The 22,939-nt window shown below is 44.3% G+C and overlaps 1 protein-coding gene across 1 annotated transcript; it reads left to right on the top strand.

The window, feature by feature from the left end:
• Nucleotides 1-2,002: 2,002 nt before the first annotated feature.
• On the top strand, nt 2,003-16,938 carry wiza (WIZ zinc finger a). The gene is made up of 10 exons (XM_056280342.1): nt 2,003-2,040; nt 2,642-2,722; nt 6,048-6,494; nt 6,761-7,627; nt 7,902-8,267; nt 8,624-8,844; nt 9,077-9,293; nt 9,387-9,546; nt 9,736-9,871; nt 16,902-16,938. Exons 2-10 carry the CDS (start codon nt 2,710-2,712, stop codon nt 16,905-16,907), a joined length of 2,433 nt encoding a protein of 810 aa, XP_056136317.1. The 5' UTR covers nt 2,003-2,040; nt 2,642-2,709; the 3' UTR covers nt 16,908-16,938.
• Nucleotides 16,939-22,939: the final 6,001 nt, after the last annotated feature.

Raw genomic sequence — 22,939 nt, 5'->3', positions numbered from 1 at the left:
CCATCCCACCTCCATCTTGAACACATCCGTCATTCCAACCACACACCTGACCACTGTTACACTGCCCTGATACATATCCTGCACCACTCTTACATACTTCTCTGCCACTCCCGACTTCCTCATACAACACCACACCTCCCCTCTCAGCTCCCTGTCATGTGTTTTCTCTAAATCCACAAAGACACAATGTGACTTCTTCTGACCTTCTCTGTACTTTTCCATCAACATTCTCAAAGCAAACATCACATCTGTAGGGCTATTTCGTGGCATGAAACCATATTGCTGCTCACTAATCATCACCTCTCCTCTTAACAAAGTTTCCAATACTCTTTCCCATATCTTCATGCTGTGGTTGATCAACTTTCTACCTCTGTAGTTACTGCAGCTCTGTACATCTCCCTTATTCTTGAAAATCGGTACGAGTATGCTCCTTCGCCACTCCTTTGGCATCTTCTCACTTTCCAAGAATAATCTGGCTAAAAACTCCATTGCGATCTCTGCTAAACATCTCCATGCCTCCACATGTATGTCATCTGGACCAACCGCCTTTCCGTTCTTCATCTTCTTCATAGCTGCCCTCACTTCCTCCTTGCTAATCCACCGCGCTTCCTGATTCACTATCCCCACATCATCCAATCTTCTCTTTCTCATTTTCATTCATCAGCCCCTTAAAGCAGTGGTTCTCAACCTTTTTGGGGTCCTGGACCCCCTGCGTATTTTTGATCTACCCTGAGGACCCCTCCACCTGATCTTGGGGGAGGGGGGTTGCAATTTGTAGAAACAGTAGAAACTGCATTTTAAATTGCATTATAGCATTTATTCACTCTTTGGGGCAAAAATAAGAGCTTTCAATTGTAACTTAGATATAGTTAATAAAACAGAATTCTTATGCAGTAACTTTCAGATATATGTAACAAAACAGAATATGTATTCATTAACTTTCAGATATATGTAACAACAGAATTTTTATGCAGTAACTTTTAACAATGCAAACGGGAGCGAGATCTCTTATTAAAATACAATAAATTACACTTGTGAAACAGATGTAATTAGAGAAAAAAGTCCTGTTACCCTTTATAGTTTAGGTAGATAAAGGTCTCAGTTACATTTGAGTAAAATAATCCTATTTCTATAAACGTTATAGGATCTTTTTTTAAAGATATTTTATTTTCACGGACCCCTTGCAATTACACCACGGACCACTAGGGGTCCGCGGACCCCCGGTTGAGAAACACTGCCTTAAAGCACCCCTTCCACCTTCTCAACACACTCTCCTTAGGACATTTCCATCTCTATCCTTCATCACCCTAACTTGCTGCACATCCTTCCCAGCTCGGTCCCTCTGTCCAGCCAATTGGTACAAGTCCCTTTCTCCTTTCTTAGTGTCCAACCTCTCATACAACTCACCGTGCACACTTTCCTTCGCTTTCGCCACCTCTCTTTGCTTTACGCTGCATCTCCTTGTACTCCTGTCTACTTTTTTTCATATCGCTGACTAGCCCACTTCTTTGCCAAGCTCTTCCTCTGTATACTCTGCTGTACTTTCTCATTCCACCACCGAGTCGAGTCTCCTTGTCTTCCTTCCTCTGTCCAGATGACACACCGAGTACCTTCCTAGTTGTCTCCCTCACTATTTCTACAGTGGTTGCCCAGCCATCCGGCAACCCTTCACTAACACCCAGTGCCACATGTCTGTGAATGTTTTCATTCATCCAGGTCATAATTATCCAAAGGAATTGAATCAAGTGCAACTGGACTTGGTTATAGCTCGCCACAGTACCATATCTATAACAATACTTTTTATTTATTAGTCTCAATAGTCTTAAAATAATGAAATTACAAACATCTAAATGTGTACGCTGACCTCGTCAGTGAACAAAGCAAGCTCCATGTTTTAGCCGGAAGACAAACTCCCGAACTTTTATTTTGAAGTATTTTGTGTTCTCTCCTTTCTTTGAGGAACATGAACATTTCCTTGCTTTTGCGTAGGTGTTGGACTGGTTCGGCGAGGCTGTCTGAACAAGTTTGCTTGTGAGGCAGGTAAATACGACATTTAACGTGTGTTTAGTACAGCATAGTATAGTATTTAGTATCGTATAATGTTTTGACATTAGAGCATATTGCGGTTTTGTCGCTACAAGCCACTTTCCCGATTGCAATTCTATTTTCAAAGCAACTGACTGTCCTCAGGCAAAACAATGGATCCGACCTGAAGAAGCTAGTTTCTCTAACCTGACTAGCTTCGACAGCGATATTCAGTGTGCACAGAAAAGTGCAATGTGGCTAAGGTATATTTATGTTAAGGATATCTCATCGCCTAGGTTAGTGGCTGAGAACAGTTGCATTCTCTGAACCAACAGTTCTAACCTAAATGTATTGCCTTTACAGGGTAACTAATGAAAAAATGTTTCTGCGAATTTGACTGGATAAGTTCACTTATGTACGTAGCAAGTGCCTTTAATAAGATGCTGGCTTTTGTATATTTTAATCTGACCTAGTCTTCTCAATTAGCAGTAATGCTAACATGTCTGATCAGTATAGCGCCTTATTTAAAACTTGACTTATTTCCGGAGCCTGTCTTGCCCTTAACACCTGACAACATTTAATATTTGTTATTTCTTTCGTTTCATTCTTTATATAGGAATCAGACCACCACAAGGACTAAGCGGTCTCAGCTCTCCAACAAATCCCACACATTTATTCACAGCCATGGATTCAAACTGTAAGAGATTAGGAGGACGATATGTGACTGATTGTATGAGTATAGTCATATCCAAAGGAGTTGAATCAAGTGCAACTGGACTTGGTATATATCCGTGAAGACGTTTCGCCTCTCATCCAAGAGGCTTCCTCAGTTCGTGCCTTTCTGACTAGACCAAGCTAGTCTGACTGGCTGGTGATGAGACTCAGACTTTATCCTCTTTGGAGTCGTTGTCAGAGCTATAGATGTCCATTGTTCTTTGTGTTCCTATGTTTACCAACGCCCGTCGCTAACAGAGCCATAGATATGAGTGGCTCTTTTGTGTGCCGATGTTTGGCCGCGCCCGTCGTTATCGGAGGTATTGATTTGCGTTTGTTTAGCAGCGACGGTCGTTGGGGGTGTGAGTTTCGACTTCATTATTCAGTGGTCATGAGAGTCGTTGGAGCCGTTAGTGACCGACTGTTGTTCTCGGAGGCTAGGCTTCTTGAGTCTCCTGGGTAGAGATGAAAGGACGGCATTGTAAGTGGGAGATAGGCGGTGTCGCAGACCTCCTCCTCTGTTGAGGGATGGTTTTTTCCAGTTTCGCATAGATGGCTTCCTTCACCCCTCTTTCAAACCATCTATCTTCTCTGTCCAAAATGTGTACGTTGCTGTCCTCGAAGGAGTGCGTCTTCTCCTTTAGGTTTAGATAGACTGCTGAGTCTTGTCCTGAGGAGTTTGGCCTTCTGTGTTGGGCCATCCGTTTGTGTAGTGCTTGTTTGGTTTCTCCTATGTATAGGTCAGTGCAATCCTCATTGCATTGTACAGCATACACCAGATTGCTTTTCCGGGTGTGTGGTACACGGTCTTTGGGATGAAGCAGTCTTTGTCGGAGTGTGTTGCTGGGTTTGAAGTATACTGGGATGCGGTGTTTGTTGAAAATTCTCCCGAGTTTCTCGGAGACCCCAGAAACATACAGGATGACTGTGCTATTCCTTCTGTTCCTTTTCTCCTTGTCGCTCACCTGGTTGGTCTTTTTGGAACGTGTTGCAGTTTTCACAAAGGTCCAACTGGGGTAGCCGCAGGTTTTTAAAGCTCCCCTCAGGTAGAACACAGGGCCCTGAACTCCTTCAGAGGAACACCTCCGAGCCACTGGTTCAGATATGTGGACGACACATGGGTCAAAATCCAAACACAAGAGGTGCAAGCGTTTACCAAACACATCAACTCAGCGGACAAGAACATTAAGTTCACAAGGGAAGACATAAAGAACAACAGTTTGCCCTTCTTGGACTGCGACGTCCACATTGGGGAAGACAGGAGCCTCCACATTGGGGTTTACAGGAAACCTACACACACAGACCAATATCTACTTTGCGACTCACACCACCCTCTGGAACACAAACTGAGGGTCATCAGAGCTCTGCAACACAGAGCTGACAATGTGCCCAGCAGCACTCAGGCGCAACGAGAAGAACACAAACACCTGAGGGGAGCTTTAATATACCAAGTCCAGTTGCACTTGATTCAACTCCTTTGGATAACCATGACCTGGATGAATGAGAACATTCACAGATGAGTATAGTCATATCATTTGATGTTAATGTCTGACAAATTGACACGAATTTGATTTAAAGGTGGAATAATCAGATCCATAAATGAGTTTTTGCAGAGTGAAGTCAGTATTGATGACAAAATAGTATACAACTGCGGGGCCTTGTTTTCTCAATTTTTGTGCCTTGAGTTTTGCCTTGTTTGACTTCATAAATTTGTCAGTACCTTTGCACAGCTCTAAATAGTTGATTAAGCCTAATTCTGGATCAGTTTATCACAACCTTTGTTCAGTGAAACACTTTGTCAGAGAAAGTTGAATCAGTTCATCTGGTCATAATGTGTGACAGAAATGTTTCGTCACTCATCTAAGTGACCTCTTCAGTCTAAACCGACCACATGTATCCCTACCCTTATAAAAAATACAGTTCCACAACGACCAAAACCAACCATCAGTTTCATATGCAAATTGCCCTGACCATTAACAAGACATCCAATGTCCATGTGTACTATTCACAGAGGGTTTGGGAATGTTTGCAATCACAGCATTGTAAAATGGCGACAGATGTACTCCTAGCCCCCCCCCCCCCCAGTTCAGGGATGATTGTTCCCTCTTAACATCGATGGCCTCTCTGACTCCCCATTCAAACCAGCATTCCTCCCTATCAAGGATGTGCGCATCCTAGTCCTTGAAAGAGTGGCTACTGGCCTGTAGATGGGTGTAGACTGCGGTGTTCTGGCCATCCTCTTGACCAGCGTCTGTTTGGTTTCCCTGATGTACAAATCACAGCAATTCTCCTCGCTCTTAACAGCTTACGCTATATTGCTCTGTTTGTGCCGGGGGAACCAATCCTTGGGGTGGACCAATTTCTGGCACAGTGTATTTTGGGGTTTGAAAGCAACTGAGATGCGGTGTTTGGAAAATACACATCTCAACTTTTCTGACACTGCCGCCACATTATGCTTAGGCAGCTTTTGTCCTTCTCCTCTCTGTGATAGGCTGGTGCACTGTCTGGGTGTCTACCTGGCTTTGACAAACACCCAGTTAGGATAACCACACTTAACTGGGCCTGTTTAATGTGAGATTTCTCCCCTTCCCTGGCCGCTGTGTCGGTGGGGACGTTGTCAGCTCGGTGGTACAGCGTCCTGATGACTCCTAGTTTGTGCTCCAGTGGATGATGAGAGTCAAACCTTAAGTACTGATCAGTTTGTGTTGGTTTACAGTAATGCTGTGATTGCAAATATTCCCAAATCCTCTGTGAATAGTACACATGGCCATTGAAACTAATGCTCACGCCTATTTGCATATGAAACTGATCGTTGGATTCAGTCATTATGCCACTATTGTTTATAAGGGTGGGGATACCTGCAGTCAGTTTAGACTGAAGAGGTCACTTAGATGAATGATGAAACGTTTCTGTAAGTAAACATTGTGTCCAGATGAACTGATTTAACTTTCTTTGTATTTCTTACTTGATTATTGAGCATGCATAAAGACAAACGCTGATGTGTGCTGCCAAAGAGTGACTAATTTTCCATAGTGTGCAACCAAGAAATGTTGGGCAACTTTTGATATAATTATGCCGAGTACTTTTCCAAGTTTGACTTGTGCAACCCCAGTCCATTTATCATGATGCAATTAAAGTTTACTGAGACAGTAAATCAAAATGAATTTGAGGGCTTAAATTGCCACATTAGGTTGTAAGCCATTTCCAAAACTAAGCTTTCATATTTTCACTATTTTTACAAACAGATTTATCAGAATCTTTGGCTTTGCCATTCATAACCAAAACATTTTCCCTGAACTCTCCTGTAGTAAGTGCACAGCCAATGATGTGTGAGTTGTGTGGGACATTTTTTGAGACTCGACAAGGGCTCTCCAGCCATGCTCGAGTCCACCTTCGGCAGCTAGGGGTGGCACTATCAGAAAACACCAGATCGCCCATTGATGTGCTGTACCAGATCATCCAGGAGAGAGACGGCTCCCTCCCCAGCCTGCCCAAAAAAACAGACCAGAAGGGGCTCAGGACATCTCTCGAGAAAGGAACTCTCCTCAAAAGCTCATCCTCAAAAGCAGCAGGTAAAGCGACACAAAAGTCAGCTCCTCAGGGATCTTCATCTGTCTTCCCTTCATCCTCCCCACCTGTTCGGGTGGCTGAGTCCAGAAAAAGTGAAGGCAGTAGCTCAACCCCATCAGGGTTTCACCAGCCAACAGCCAAGCCATTTTGGGCACCGCAGGAATCTGATGCTCCTCTGACCCTAGGTATGCTTCAACTTTTACTGTAGATTTTACGGCAAAGCTGAAACCGTTTAGGGTTGGTATAGCTGCCGGTTCAAGAAAGTTGTATTGCCATCTGTTAGACTTTCACAGCAGCACAAGAACAATGCCGTCAAATACTAAGTATAATGATTTTGATGCAAGATTATTTTGCTGCCAGTGAAGTATTTTTTTCTTTTGCAAAGTAAATGGCATTAAATGACTAATTTTGTTCACAATCTTCCTTCTCCCTTCTTTGTACATTATCATAGCCTCAAACTCCAATCACGAGGATCATGTGTGCCAACTTTGTGGTTCTTGGTTTGAGAAACGCAAGGCCCTTTCCTGTCATGCACAGGCCCATTTGCGCCAGATTGGAGTAATGGAGAACGCCGATGCTAAAGAATGCCCGATTGAGCTGCTCTACAAGATTATGGAAACAGAGGACCTCAAGCCTTTTAGCAGTGAAAAACAGGAACGCTTCAACGTCCACACTTCACCTAAATCCTCCACCAAACGACCCTCTGCTCGATCACCCTCACCTATGTTCAAAGGATCCCCCTCTTCCCTTCCACTCCAGTCAGCCCCCAGAAAACGAGCCAAAGCATCAGATGAGTTTACCTGTGTCCTGTGTGGAGAGATGTTCGAGAACCGCAAAGGATTGGCCAGTCACTCGAGATCTCACCTGCGGCAGGTTGGGGTAATTGACTTGCTGGGTAAAGGCTCTGCTATTGATGCTGTCCAGAAGCTAGTCAGCAGTGGCATGCAAGCTGCATTAAAACCCTGCAAAAAAAACACCACCACTGCTTCATCCCCAGCACCGTCCCCTGCAACACCACCAGCATCATCTTCAGTCCCAGGTCCAACACCCCCTCTCTCCACATCTCTTTCCCCACCCCCCTCTCAGTCCCTTTCTTCAACCCAAGGACGTCCCAGTCACTCCCCTCTTACATCTGCCAACCGAGCCCCAAAGGCCAAGAAAGGCTTTCGGCTAGCAGTGGACCCCTTGAAACGGAAGCCCAAGCCTGAATCCATACAGGGGGAGATGTCTGTTCTACCACAGGGATTGATCACCAGCAGTAACTCTACCACTCAGATGTTGTCAAGTCCAGTTGTTAAGCCAGAGTCTATCAAAGCAGGTAAAGGAGGCTCCCAAAGCTCAGATTTGGTTGGAGTTTTAATGTAACATGCATCAGTTATTTGGTAGCTTACAGTGTTATTACTATTACTCAATTCAGACATTTGACTATTTAAATTCTCAAAAACTATGACATATCCTTTAGATCATGTATTTATTTGCCGGTGTATATACTTGTTTTTCTTTTTTAAATGTCTTTCTTTCTTTTATGTATTGAGTGCGTGTGTTTTATCTGGCCACTTCCTCCATTCCTAACCCATCCTCCCATTTGCCAGGGACATCAGCAGTCATCGAATCCATTCCAAGTGTCCCTTGTGATTTTTGCGGCCAGCTCTTTGACACACGAAAGGCTTTATCATGCCATGCTCGCGCCCACCTTCGCTATCTTGGCATTTCATGGTTAGCCAACACATCACCAGTTGACGTCCTTAGAGAAGCCATGCAACAGGGGCAAGGTTTGAAAGATTCAGTGTCCAGTGGTAGCTCAGTGTCTGGCGGAACCTTGTGGGCAAAACAAGGCCCCAAGAGGTCCCTGGATAGCCTCATGTCGGGAGATCCAGCTACCAAGGCCTGTATCCCCCCTTTTGGCTTTTCCCCAAAAGAGAAACCCTCCCCGGGCAAGACTGGAATCGCACAAGCTGGTAAGCCATTAATACCAGCCTAAAGCACAGTTGTTTTTTGGCAAGGCTATTTATGTCAGTTTCCATTACAGAGATGTAGTTTCACACAGCAGTTTTGTGTTGAGCCCATTTTCTACAGCAAGAATGATGTAGAAAGACTTAATTTGTACATACAAGAGCACCTTGTCAACATGACAACACACTAACCAGGAGACACGGAAGAAATGGCACTGAGTGCCCTGGCTTTTTAACATGTTTTTGATGTTCATTTACTGAAAATCACAGAGATCTGGTTTATAATGAAAGTATTCTTTTCTTTAAATATATTGTACATCTAAACCTGCCTGAATGCACCTCTTTTCAATCTGGCCATGTAGTAGACACCACCTGTGAGCTGTGTGGGTTTGACTTTGACAACCGCAAGGCCTTGGCCAGCCATGCGCGTGCCCACCTGAGACAGCTGGGTGTGACTGAGTGGAAGGCAGATGGGGCAAAAGGCTCGCCTATTGAAATCCTTAGAGAGTGGATCCAGAAAGAGCCGGCCAAGGTGGCAGAAATAACCCGGCGCTATCGCATAGGAGACCTGTACATCAAAAAGGTTGGCATTTCTGTCTCCAAAAAATGGAGGATTTCTGTTACCAAGTATTGCAGCTACATAACTCCCTTGAACTACCAAGCATAAGTCTGAGGGATTTAGGTACCAAAGAAAAACAATGGATCCTTAAATGGTCCACAATTTCCTTGTTGTTTGTTCAAATCTGGTGCATATGGCATGAGCCACGTTAGCAATGCAAACTTTCTAATCTACATGCTCTCTTGCTTTATTGTAGAGACATGTCCCAACTTCCTCTTTGGCCCTGGACTCAGGCAATGCACCTGGGGGTAGCCTGAAGCCTTTGGGGTTACAGGGCGGGCAAAAGGTCGAAAAAGAGAAGTTGGAGGTCGCTAGCAGGTCATCCAGTACAACTCAGGTACAATCACACAAGTGGAGGGGCTACATGCAGACACAGGGAACCCGCAGTGACTTCAGTGCACACTCTTCAAGGGGTAAGACAAGAGAGACAAGCATAGAGATGGACTCTGGAACAAACAAACATTCTGTTTTTCTGATTTCTCCTCATCACTTCTGTGTGTTTTCAGGCTTCCGTCCCTCAAAACATCCAGTGCATACACAGGAAAGAAACCAGGACATAAACTCCCAGCAGCCATCACGGTCTGGGAACATCCCTGCTCTGCTGCCCAAGCCTCCACCTACTCCCCTGGTCAAGTTTGTGGGCAAGATTTACTCACTCAAGTGCAGGTTAGTTCATTTAATAGAAAATACTCCTTCTCTGTGTTTGTACTCTGTAAAAGCGCACTGTAGAAATTTCTCTGTCAGATAGACAGATCTAATATAAAAGGTATTCTCTGATATAAAGTGTATTCATATAATTTTAATGAACCTTTAGTTGTGCAACATGCATCCCACGCTGCCTTTTCTGCTGCCTAGGTTCTGCGAAAAAGAGTTTCATGGACCCCTGTCCATCCAAGTGGACTGGATTGCACACCTGCAGAAACACATCCTGACCCTGGGCTACAAAGGCAAAGCATCACCCCCCCCTGCACCAGTAGCTACTTCAGCACTTGTGGGTCCAGTCACTGTCTAGTATACTTCCTGTATCTGTAATAAATTTAAACACCTGGTAAGCCTGAGCTTCATACTCAAAGGTCATGCTTTGTGCCATCAAATTGAGAACCTTACCATGACAAGGATGTTCAGTGCAGTGGAGAGTCACTTTACTTGGCTATGGAATGTGGATTGGACCAAAACGTTTAGTTCAGCATTCACATTAATATGTCAAATTTGTTGTCTTCAGACGAAAGAGAATAATTTACAATTTCATTTAGCAGACACTTTTATCCAAAGCGACATACATCTGAGAGTTAATAAAACACAAGCAAGGATCTAGTCAGGAGGCGACAATGCAAGTAAGTGCCAAAAAAACTAGGTTCAAGTCTGATAGGACATATGTGTCAACAGGCAGTGCACAAAGGCAATGCATAGGGTGCATAGAAGCAGGGGACATTTTTATTTATTTATATATATTAATACCATCAGGTATGGCGGTGTTTGAGAAAGAACTGGGTCTTTAGCTTCTTCTTAAAGATGGAGAGGGACTCAGCGGATTGAATGGAGTTTGGTAACTTGTTCCACCGTTGGGGAACTACAGAAGAAGAGAAGAGTCTGGCTATAGTGACTTAGGCCCCAGTTGTGGCAGAAGTGCCAGGCGCCTTTCATTGGCAGAATGTAGTGAGTGGGACTGAGTGTAGACCCGAATGAGGGAGTTCAGGTAGGCGGGAGCCATTGTAGTTGCTGTTTTGTAAGCGAGCACCAAGGTTTTGAATTTGATGCGGGCAGCAACTGGGAGTCAGTGGAGGGATATGAACAGCGGAGTGACGTGCTGTTTTTGGTTGGTTGAAGACCAGACATGCTGCTGCATTCTGTATCATTTGCAGAGGCTTGAAAGTGCATGCAGGGAGACCTGCCAGTAAGGAGTTACAGTAGTCAATGCGTGACATTACAAGAGCCTTAACCAAGCTTCCACTACATATCTTCAAGGTGTGGTTGATCAACTTTATACCTCTGTAGTTTCTACAGCTATGAACATCACCCTTATTCTACCAGTATACCTCTCCACTCCTCAGGCATCCTCTCACTCTCCAAGATTCTGTCATTTCTACAGCTATGAACATCATCCTTATTCTACCAGTATACCTCTCCACTCCTCAGGCATCCTCTCACTCTCCAAGATTCTGTCAAACGATCTAGTTAAAAACTCCATTGCTATCTCTGCTAAGCATCTCCATGCCTCCACAGGTATGTCATCTGGACCAACTGCCTTTCCACTCTTCATCCTCTTCATAGCTGCCCTCACTTCCTCCTTGCTAATCCACCGGACTTCCTGATTCACTATCCCCACATCATCCAACCTTCTCTCTCTTTCTCTCATTTTCTTCATTCATCAGCCCCTCAAAGTACTCCTTCCACCTTCTCAACACACTCCTTGCTTGTCAGCACATTTCCATCTCTGTCATTGATCACCCTAACCTGCTGCACATCCTTCCCAGCTTGGTCCCTCTGTCTAGCCAATCGATACAAGTCTTTTTCTCCTTCCTTAGTGTCCAACCTCTCACAACTCACCAGACACCTTTTCCTTTGCCTTTGCCACCACGCTCTTTGCTTTACGCCGCATCTCCTTGTACTCCTGTCTACTTTCTTCATCTCTCTGACTATCCCACTTTTTCTTTGCCAGCCTCTTCATCTGTATACTTTCCTGCACTTCCTCATTCCACCACCAAGTCTTCTTGTCTTCCTTCCTCTGTCCAAATGACACTTGAAGTACCTTCCTAGCTGTCTCCCTCACTATTTCAGCAGTAGCTGTCCAGCCATCCATCAACTCTTCACTACCACCCAGTGCCTGTCTTAACTCCTCCCTGAACTCCACACAGCAAGTCTTCCTTCTTCAACTTCCACCATTTGATCCTTGGCTCTGCCTTCACTCTTCCTCTTCTGATCTCCAAAGTTATCCTACAGACCACCATCCGATGCTGCCTAGCTACATTCTCCCCTGTCACCACCTTGCAGTCTCCAATCCCTTTCAGATCACGCCTCCTGCATAAGATATAGTCCACCTATGTGTACTTTCCTCCACTCTTATACGTCACCCTGTGATCCTCCCTTTTTTTGAAATATGTATTCACCACCGCCATTTCCATCCTTTTCACAAAATCCACCACCATCTGTCCTTCCACAGTCCTCTTCTTGACACCATACCTACCCATCACCTCCTCATCACCTCTGTTCCCTTCGCTAACATGCCCATTGAAGTCCACCCAAATCACCGCTCTCTCCTCCTTGGGTACACTCTCCACCACCTCATCCACCTCACTCCAGAATTCTTCTTTCTCTTCCATCTCACACCCAACTTGCGGCACATATGCGTTGATAACTTTCATCATCACACCTTCGATTTCCAGCTTTATACTCATCACTGTCCGACACTCTCTTCACTTCCAACACACTCACCTCCGATACTCTTCCTTCAGAATTACCCCTACGCCATTTTTCCTCCCATCCGCACCATGGTAGAAGAGTTTGAACCCACCTCCAATGCTCCTGACCTTACTCCTCTTCCACCTGGTCTCTTGCACACACAGTATATAACCCGGGCCTCGACTGATCTGGTATGGAAATCTGATTTATGAGCTGCATATTTGATTTGTCGGGAGGCACGGTGGCACGGTGGTCAGCGCCGTCGACTCACAGCAAGAAGGTTCTGGGTTTGAGCCCCGGGGTAGTCCAATCTTGGGAGTTGTCCCGGGTTGCTCTCTGTGTGGAGTTTGCATGTTCTCCTCGTGTCTGTGTGGGTTTTCTCCGGGGAGCTCCGGTTTCCTCCCACAGTCCAAAGACATGCAGGTCAGATGAATCAACCATATTAAATTGCCCCTAGGTATGAATGTGTACGTGTGTGTGTGTGTGTATGTCGGCCCTGTGTGATGGCCTGGTGACCTGTCCAGGGTGTCTCCCCACCTGCCGCCCAGTGACTGCTGGGATAGGCTCCGGCATCCCCATGACCCTGAGAGCAGGATAAGTGGGTTCAGATAATGGATTGATGGATATTTGATTTGTAAAGGGTTTCACGCCGCATGCCCTTACTGACACAACCTTCCCCATTTATCTGGGCTTGGGACCGGCACTAAGAATGCACTGGGTTGTGCATCCAATTAGATTTTTTTTTTTTGTAAACTAATTGTCACCATGTAAAATATAATTCACACCACCATCGCATTATAAAATACTCCTTGGCAGTACAAAAAATGTCACCATTAACCAGAAAGGATCGTAACCAGTTTACACTGAAATCAATGGCTTGCAGAACGCCAAATTCTTTTTCCCCCAATATACTCAAAATTCAACAGGCTGCCATTTTTGCTCTAATACTGCCGTTTAGCGGCCACAGGCAAACACACCACGTTAAAGCAATATGTCAAGTATGATATTGTGTACAAGCTAAATTTTTTCTCAATGAGTAACCAGTATTCTACAAAAAATGTAGATGTTAATGATATCAATGTAATCGAATATTATTTCTTAAGCCCAATTCAATCAGTGTTATTTCTTATACTCGATTCATACAAGGAAAGTTGAATGGGGAATTTTTTTTCTCTTTTGCCTGCAATGATTGTATGTAGGGTTTCCCCTCAGAAACTGATGAAGTGGTCGACCTCAATTTTAAACGCCTTCGAGTTGGATGTGTTAAAAGCGTCGTCTTAGATACACAAATGTGACATATTAATGCGACCGCCAAACTAGAAGTTTTGGTCTAATCCACGTTCCATACTTGGCAAGCAAACAGGATTTCAGAGCCCTGGTTCTATGTAAGTGTGAGCGCTTATGTCAAATGTTTTGCAGAACACCTGCTGATACACCTTACAAGTTCTTACCACATCATCTGCTCCACCTCAGCAATTTTTCTCACTTTTGTCTGTTACAGGATCTTTAAAAAACAGACCACTTGGTGAATCCATCGCTGAAATATGATTTAAACTGTCTTTTTTTTTTTTGACATGTGGGATCTAAGGTTCTTCTCTATAGCTAAAGTGACTGTCTGGCTTGTCATTCCATAAATGAGATATATGGAAGTTATCCTTTGCTGGTTAAAGAAAGAAAAGCAGGAATGGGAAATTCCAGGGAAACAACAGCCTGAGTTTAACAAAACTGACCTATGATCCTTTTAAAAACTTTATAATGAATAGATTCATTTGACAATAATTAACAATTTGTCTCTTGAAGTATTTGGAAAAAAAACAAGAAAAAGGGTCCTTGTTTTTAATGTATCTTATTAAAATGTGTAGATTTTCATGTGGTTCCAAACTGTACATTTGAGTTTTTGTGCAAAATTGATTTCCTGTTAGTGTCCTGAAGAGGTCATACCTGAGTCAAACAAGAAAAAAACTAAGTTTTTTCAAGTGGAAGTCAGACGGTAGAAAACAATAATCCTACTTTGTCAATGTTGTCCAAAATGTACAATTCTTAAATCACCGTCATAGTTTACATACATTCCTTACTATTTTGATAACTATTTACATATTTTAAGATTTTTTGATTATTCCATGTGACACGTCCATTCTTCTTGTCACATCCAGTATACCATTTACTTGTTCTTTTCATTTTTGTCTAATGTGTTGGAAAACTGTAGTGTTTATATGTGATGAATGAGCTGTCTATGACGAGAACAACACTGTTAAAAGTTATACACTGATGAGCCAAAACATTATGACCACTCACAGGTGAATGGAATAATATTGATCATCTCCATACAAGAGCACATATCAAGGTCTGGGTAGATTAGATGGTAAGCAAACAATCAGTTCTCATAGTCAGTGTTGACAAGGGCCAAATTGTTATGACCCAGACGACTGGGTCAGAGCATCTCTGAAATAGCAAGGCTTGTGGGATGCCCCCGGTCAGCAGTAATGAGTACCTATCGACAGTGGTCCGAGGAGGGACAAACTACAAATCGTTGATAGGGTGTTGGGCGCCCAAGGCTCATCGGTGCATGAGGGCAAAGAAGGCGTATCCCGTCTGGTCCAAACTGACAGAAGGTCTACTGTAGCACAAGTCATAGAACATTTTAATGATGTTTATGATAGGATTGTGTCACAGCACACAGTGCATTGTACCCTGCTGTGTATGGGGCTGCATAGCCGCAGACCGGTCAGAGTGCCCATGATGACCCCGGCCCACCATCGAAAGCGCCTACAATGGGCACACGAGGGTCTGAATTGGAACTTGGAGCAGTAGAAGAAGGTCGCCTGGTCTAATGAGTCCTGTTTTCTTTTGAATCGTGGGCCATGTGTGCTTGTGTACGTGTGTGCCATTTACTTGGGGAACTGATGGCACCAGGATGCGCTATGGGAAGACAACATGCCAGTGGAGGCAGTGTGATGCTCTGGGCAATGTTCTGCTGGGAAACCCTGGGTCCAGCCATTCCTGTGGATGTTAATTTGACTCGTACCACCTACTTAAACATTGTTGCAGACCAGGTACGCTTCTTCATGGCAATGGTATTCCCTGATGGCAGTGGCCTCTTTCAGCAGGATAATGCGCCCTGCTACAATGCACACATTGTTCAGGAATGGTTTGAGGAACATGATGAAGTGGTCAAGATGTAGCCCTGACCTCCAAATTCTCCAGATCTTTATCCTTGAGCATCTGTGGGATGTGCTGGACCGACAAGTATGATCCATGGCGGCTTAGGACTTGAAGGATCTGCTGCTAATGTTTTGGTGCCAGATACCACGCGACACCTACAGGTGTCTTGTAGAGTCGATGGCTAGGCGGGTCGGCGCTGGTTTGGTGGCACATGTGGAACCAACAACATATTAAGCAGATGGTCATAATGATTTGCCTCATCACTGTATATGTCTGATGGGTATATTGGTATGGTCAGCATTTGATTTTGAGCTCTTACCTGTATTGTCATCTGAATATAGTATATTTTAGGATTTTGTTTTTAAAGTTCGATATAGGGTGTTTTTGATATATTTTTGAATTCAGTAAACTTTGAATTCTTTCAAATGGCTCAACTTTGTAACCAACAAATTCATATATTTTATTTTGATACCAGTGATGCACATCGAGAAGTTGTATTAGTCCAGCCACTGTGTAGCATAGTCTCTTATCCAAAGCCAAGGTTCAAAAAGGTTTTAGCAATGCGGGATAAGTGGAGAGGCTATACATCAGATTTTGTCTGTCTTTAGCTCTGACATCTGACCATGCACATGTATGTCTTTTGCATACTAAACTCACTAAGTAGAGGCCAAGCCCTCCAGATGTATTAACTGTATTTACATTCTACAAGGCACCCGCGGACATCTCATCAGGAAACATTTAATATCCAGGATGTTGATCAAATAAGTAACAGAAAATGAGACAGTGATGAACTACAAGAACACATTATTCCACAGCATTTGGCAGAGGAAAAGCACATGTCTTTATTCCATACGCTTATCCTGGACATAATTGAGTTTCGTTTAATACTGATGAGAGATGTAGATATTGGGACGTTAGTTCTCCTGAGAAACGACCTCTTCTCTCTGAGACCAAAGTTGAGATCTAAAAAAGATGTCTGATGTCGCATCTCTCAAACTGCTTATCTCCAAACAGTCTGAGTAAATGGCAAGATCCACAAAGTAAACTCTGCTCATACAGGTGAGCTAGGACAACATCAGGAATCAGGAACATTTATTTGTCGTTTCCCCCAGCCCACAGCAGTGCAACACAAAGACAGAAACACATCCAAACTACAAGAACACATTATTCCAAAAAAACAAAAACAAAGAAAAAACAAAACAACTACAAAACCCCATATATCCAATATAAAAAAAAAAATTCACTGTCCAAGAGAGCGAGTTACTGTCGGACTGCCGGTTTGGATGGGCTAGCAGTTAGCTTAGCCGGGCTAGCAGTTAGCTTAGCCAGACTGCTCTAAGCAGGGCCATGGTCCCTGGGCCCACCTGACACAGCAGACCAGGCAGAAGAAGATCATACTTTACCTGTTTTTCTGATATGCACTTTTTGTTTTTTTTAATTTCCCCCTTCTTTCTCCCCAGTTGTAGCTGGCTAATCACCCCGCTCTCTGAGCCGTCCTGGTCATTGCTCCACCCCCTCTGCCGATCCGGGGAGGGCTGCAGACTACCACTTTCCTCCTCCGATACATGTGGAGTCACCAGCTGCTTCTTTTCACCTGACCGTGAGGAGTTTCACCAGGGGGATGTAGCTGTAGCGCGTGGGAGGATCACGGTATTCTTCTCAGCCCCCCCCCCCCCACGAACAGGCGCTCCAACCAACCAGAGTCAGTCATCATTGCCCCAGTAACCATCGTATTTAGTGCTGTAACAATTAGTCAATTATCAAGTAAAAATAGCAAACATTTGCTGGTTACAGCTGCACAAAAATGCAGAACGTTGCTTAGCGTGGAGGTTGCACATCAACTGAAAGAGACTTTGTTGGAGATGGCTGAACCAGAAAACACCAAAGTTAGAAGAGATAACACAGCATGGCCCAGTACTCACTTTTCACTAGATGTTACCAACACACACACACACACACACACACACACACACACACACACACACACACACACACACACACACACACACACACACACACACACACACACACACACACACGACATATCTAGCCAAGATTTGCTTGCCTTTCTCTTATTCTTATCACCATGAGATGAACCGTTAAGGTGTTTTTTGGCTGCTGGCCAAAACTAGGGGAACCAGAAATCACTTCGGAGTCTCGGAAATTCTTCTTCTTCTTCTTCTTATTTTTGATATTTTATAGATGAAATGATTAATTGAGGGCGGTTAGCGCGGTCGCGTGCTGGATTCTAGCCCTGGGGTAGTCCAACCTTGGGGGGCATCCCAGGTCGTCCTCTGTGTGGAGTTTGCATGTTCTCCCTGTGTCTACATGGGTTTCCTCCGGGTGCTCCGGTTTCCTCCCACAGTCAAAAGACATGTAGGTCAGGTGAATCGGCCATACTAAATTGTCCCTAGGTGTGAATGTGTTGGCCTTGTGATGGTGGCCTGGCAGCCTGTTCAGGGTGTCTCCCCAGCTGCTGCCCAATGACCGCTGGGGCAGGCTCCAGCATCGCCACAACCTGAATTCAGATAAGTGGCTTGGATAATGGATAGATAATAATAAATCAAACTTGGATGATTAATTGAAGAAATAACCGATTGCTTAGTTGATAATGATAATATTAATAATAGTTCGTGGTTCCCACAGGCTGAATGTGTTATGGACAGGAGTCCTGACTGCTGACATAATGAGTGACAGTTGTTTCCCTCCGTTAGCGCTCTGCAAAACAGCACGTTTGATACCAATGGTGTTGAATGCCCATCTGAAAATAACTGCTCCATGTTGAGCAGTTATGCATGTAAGATTGCGTTCACCAGTACAATGCATCTTAAGTGCCTCTGATGAATTCAACCACAGAAACAGAGTAAACATGGTTTCAGGCTGATGGTCTCATCTTCACATATTTGTTTTCCTCACCCACTTACTTTTTCTGGGGGTTAGTGGGAAACACTTTGGGTTGGAGGCAGAAAGTCACCTGTCCACAGGATACTGGTTGGTCGCAGGCTTGAGTCATAATACATCAGGCCTCATGCCTTCATGTCCTCGAGTACCTTGGACAGATGCTAAAATGAGACGGTATGACGCTGTGTCTGCATAGTACAAAACAATGTGAAGCTTATTCAGCTCGCCGTTTAATTCTCGTGTTTCACTAGCATTGCTGATGATAGCTGTGCAGAAGGTGAAGTGGAGAACCAGCTGAACCGTAGGCTTTATATCAGATTGTGAATGTGAGGGGAAAGGATAGACAGGACAGTGTGTGGCTGTTTGCCTGTGCCCAGACTCTTCTTCGCTTTCCGCCTGACAGTCTCTCTGCCTGTCTGCACATCTCGCTGTTTGTGTCCAGCCTGTGATGGTTCACGTTTATGTCTTCATGCCAGGTGCTGCATGAGAGAGGGAGCGGTCTCACCTGGCTGAATCTGACCTGCAGAGGGCTCTGATCCTGTTCACTGATGTTGATAGCTCATTTCAGAGCAATCCGACTCGCTGAATCTCATTTCAAACAGTCCAGGTCATTGAAGTTAGAGCCCAAAGCAGGACCAAATTGATCTTTTCTCTCCAGGGGCTGTGGGATTTGGAAGATCTGGCATAATAATTTTAGGGTTTATGACTGTGGTTTATGGGTTTTACACAGATGTAGGATTCATACTGGATCCGTTTTGCCGGGAAACTGGACATTCTGCTTCCCCAGAGTAGCAGTAGTTGCTGTTGACTAGACACCAGGGTGGAATACAGGCCACCGGTTGTGTATGTTCTTCCAATGCAGATGATAGCAGGCAGCACATTGCTAACCAGCGCAGTGTTGGACGGTTCTGCCAACCGCTGTTACGCCTTGTCTTCTGTGATCAAAAATGTCATGCAAACTGAGAATAAAAGAAATCCAAGGCGTTTAAGCTGATCAGATGATTGATTGTCTGTTCACATACCAGATGTAGGTCTAGTGGGGACACATAAGAACTGATTGAATTGTCTAGAAACACAGTGTATGTAATAAGCAATGCTGTTTAAAATTAACATGGAGACCTTTCTCTGAGCTTCCCGATGATATCCAGTCAACAACTGTATGATTTCAATACTCGGACAGTATTTTGGTCAGATTTTAAATCTAATGACATGAAAAGTACCACAACTTCCTAACATGGAAATGCCCAGGGGACACTTCGATTTAATTTTTTCCTCTCCTTCTGTAAATAAGGAAAGCACACAACATTGCACAAAACTAACCTTTTTATTGTGCGGATTGAGTAAGGCAACCCCTTACAAGGATTTCATCTTTGTGTTTGGCCTTGACTTCGAGTCTTAAACTGAATTCTCTAGCATGTTTCCAGCATGATTTATAGGACATTATGGGGCTTGGCAGGGGATGCAACTTTCTCACACATCTTGTGGCTTCATAATCAGTCCTCTCAGAGGACTGATTCTCTCAGGCTGTGTCATGCTGGCAGCATTTTGTCCATGCTTCTTCTGCTTTGCTTTCAAGAGGCTGATATTTCTGTATTTAAATAAATGACAGTGGCCACTATCCTTTTGAGGTTGAAGGTTGTAAAATGACATTGATCATGTACAGATCACTGTTTTCAGAAGCTTAAACTAATCAATCAGACGCAGGCTCAGCAGAAACCGATGCGAGTGTAATTGCCTCTTTTTTTCCTACCACTATAGCAAAGTGATGCTCAAGTTTGCAACATATGAACCAAAAAAAGCAAGTCCCTTCTGAATATGCGACCAAGAGACAAGGCAGCCAAAAACATATCAGGTAATGTGTTTCGATGCAGTACTTTTGCAGTCCTTTGGTTGACATGGAATAAGATCCTGATAAGATCATCAGAGTAATCCCGATTGTTCCGTCCATGACACTGGACACCAGGGAGGACTCCCATTGTTCCTTCCCTGGGCTCACTGGCTAGCCTAAAATGGACTCAACCCAAACTTGATATGTGTAATATTCTGAGTGCTGGAGCTCCACAAAGATGTCTAGTAAATAAAGGGCTAGCACTTAAGTTTTAAACATTTATTGTCTCATAAAAGTTTCTGGCAAGATGCCCCTTTTCAGTGTGCTGTATGACAAACATCTCTCTCACCAATGACCCTGTAAAGTAACCAGGCCAACACAGCAGTGACCAGGGATGGCAACCTCCAGGCCTCCCTCAGCTTACCTGGACCATGGACTCTGTGATCAGTCAGGTTGTGTCATAAGCAATGAGTTGTGAGCCTAGCCAATGCTACTCCACCTTGTTTATTGCATTAATTTTTACATTTACGTTACGCTTACATGAGTCAACAGAGGATAAAATTCAACTGTCATGGGTGTCCGGGTGGCATGGCGGTCTATCCTGTTGCCTACCAACAGGGGGATCACCGGTTCGAATCCCCGTGTTACCTCCGGCTTGGTCGGGCATCCCTACAGATACAATTGGCCGTGTTTGTGGGTGGGAAGCTGGCTGTGGGTATGTGTCCTGGTCACTGCACTAGCACCTCCTCTGGTCGGTTGGGGTGCCTGTTCAGGGGGGAGGGGAACTGAGGGGAATAGTGTGATCCTCCCACGCGCTACGTCCCCCTGGCGAAACTCCTCACTGTCAGGTGAAAAGAAGCGGCTGGTGACTCCACATGTATTGGGGTTGGCATGTGGTAGTCTGCAGCTCTCCCCGGATCGGTGGAAGGGGTGGAGCAGCGACCGGGACGGCTTGGAAGAATGGGGTAATTGGCCAGATACAATTGGGGAGAAAAAGGGGGAAAAATCCCCCACAAAAATTTCAACTGTCACTTACCGGTATCAAAGAGCACTAGTATATGGTAATCATATGATAACAGAGAGTATCATATCGAGTGCATTTGGTGTTGGTGCGCCTTAGCTCACCAAAAAGTGGAGAGTAGGAAAATCAAAGTGCAAAATAGATCAATGTTGTCACAAAATGATAAAACAGGAAAAGTATGCCATGAGCATTAAATGGCAAGTGCAGGTAGAAAAAGGCTCAATGGTAGACACGGATAGTCATGGTGTTTAAGCAAGCCAAGGCACAACAGTGACAGGCGGTGCTCATTCTCCGTCGCTGGAAAAGGCCCCTGCAGACCATTTAAGGGTTAGGCGTGGACGAGGAAAGTTTTCTGGCCTTTCTGGAAGGAAGGAAGTGAGTCAGTAGATAGCAAGCCTGCCAGATGCAGAGTGAAGAGGGCGGGCAGCAGTATACACTTTCTTATTGTTTGCATTCATTGACTGTGAGGCTCAAATTTAAGTCAAAGCTGAATTTCCAAGAAGCATCTCACTAAGTAATCTCTTTGTTCCACTGTAAATCGGTGGGGTGGTGGTTATCGTGGTGATGAAATGCTTTGGGGAAATATTGTTCTCAGCAGAGATGATGGAGACACGGTGTACCGTGATGGAGACAGCTAGCATCGTAGGAAAAAGACCCAACAAGCAGAGGGGAGGGAGCCATGGACCTTACATAAGATACTGGAAAGTTGCTGCAAATTTTTTATTCCCCTACCATGATTAAAGTATCGCTGATACGGAAGCGGATTATATATTGTTTAGTTGTCTTATTGGGCATTGTAAGTCATGACCTTTGAACTTTAAAACAGCAAAATGTTTCCAAAAATATTTCTTGGTCGTTTTAGAGCAGAAATGAACACATTAAGTAAGCTCTTCTCATAAACCAGAATTATTATGATATTTTAAGATGATTTTTTTTCCTTTCTCAGTATGGTTGTCCACATGTTAGGTCCTATTTCTCATATTTGTCATTGTATGCATTACAGGAATATGATATTTTTTTTCACCAGATGTCAGATGTAACCTGTCGTAATTCAAAGACCACAACTTGACATGAAGAGTTTATTCATTTTGCACTCACATTGCGTAATTTTCAGTGACTAAAGAATGATATAATTGTTCCAGCAGAGCGAGCTGTGATTTGGGCCTCAGACAAACAGCCCCTGAAATAGAACTATTGTCAGAAAGCGGGAGGGGGAGGGGGAGGATTTGTTTACTTCTGATCCAGTTTTAATGATCTTTCAGCTTTAACGATCAGCCGTGTCTGTCGGGTGCATGCCGTTAAGTTGCTCATGTGGTCACTGCGTGCACATGTGCATGCTTGTGCATCATGTGCATGTGTTATATGCATGTGTGTGTGCACATGTGTGAGGTGTACATGCGTGGATGGAGCATGTGCAGTTATGAGTGTGTGTCTGTGGTTGGCTGGGGTCAGACAGAAGGTAAGATAGTGTGCAGAGGGTTAAACAAGCACGCAGCTGCCGGGTCGACATGTTATGTTATGAAGGATGGAGCAGAGCAGGGAGAGCCGGAGGATGCAAAGTGTCTTAACAAACGTTTATCAATGCCAGCTGCAGTGAGAGCAACAGGAAAATCATGCAACCCAGCGCAGTGTTGTCAATGTCACCTCTGTTTCAGCTGCTGTAGGGGTTACAGAGGGATCACCACAAAAAGGTGTAATGGATAGTTCTGTATGCATAAAGAGAATGAAAAATATGTCTTTGACTCTCT

The sequence above is a fragment of the Lampris incognitus genome, chromosome 5 (genome assembly GCF_029633865.1).
Source record: "Lampris incognitus isolate fLamInc1 chromosome 5, fLamInc1.hap2, whole genome shotgun sequence".
Lineage (NCBI taxonomy): Eukaryota > Metazoa > Chordata > Actinopteri > Lampriformes > Lampridae > Lampris > Lampris incognitus.
The sequence above is the reverse complement of the archived record's forward strand: the minus strand, read 5'-3'. Positions and strand labels throughout refer to the sequence as shown.

What these genes read in the sequence shown, in the direction of transcription:
- wiza (XM_056280342.1), top strand. An exon ending in TGATGCTCCTCTGACCCTAG is followed by an intron (nt 6,495 to 6,760) that starts GTATGCTTCAAC and finishes ACATTATCATAG; the next exon opens with CCTCAAACTCCAATCACGAG. An exon ending in ATTTACTCACTCAAGTGCAG is followed by an intron (nt 9,547 to 9,735) that starts GTTAGTTCATTT and finishes TCTGCTGCCTAG; the next exon opens with GTTCTGCGAAAAAGAGTTTC.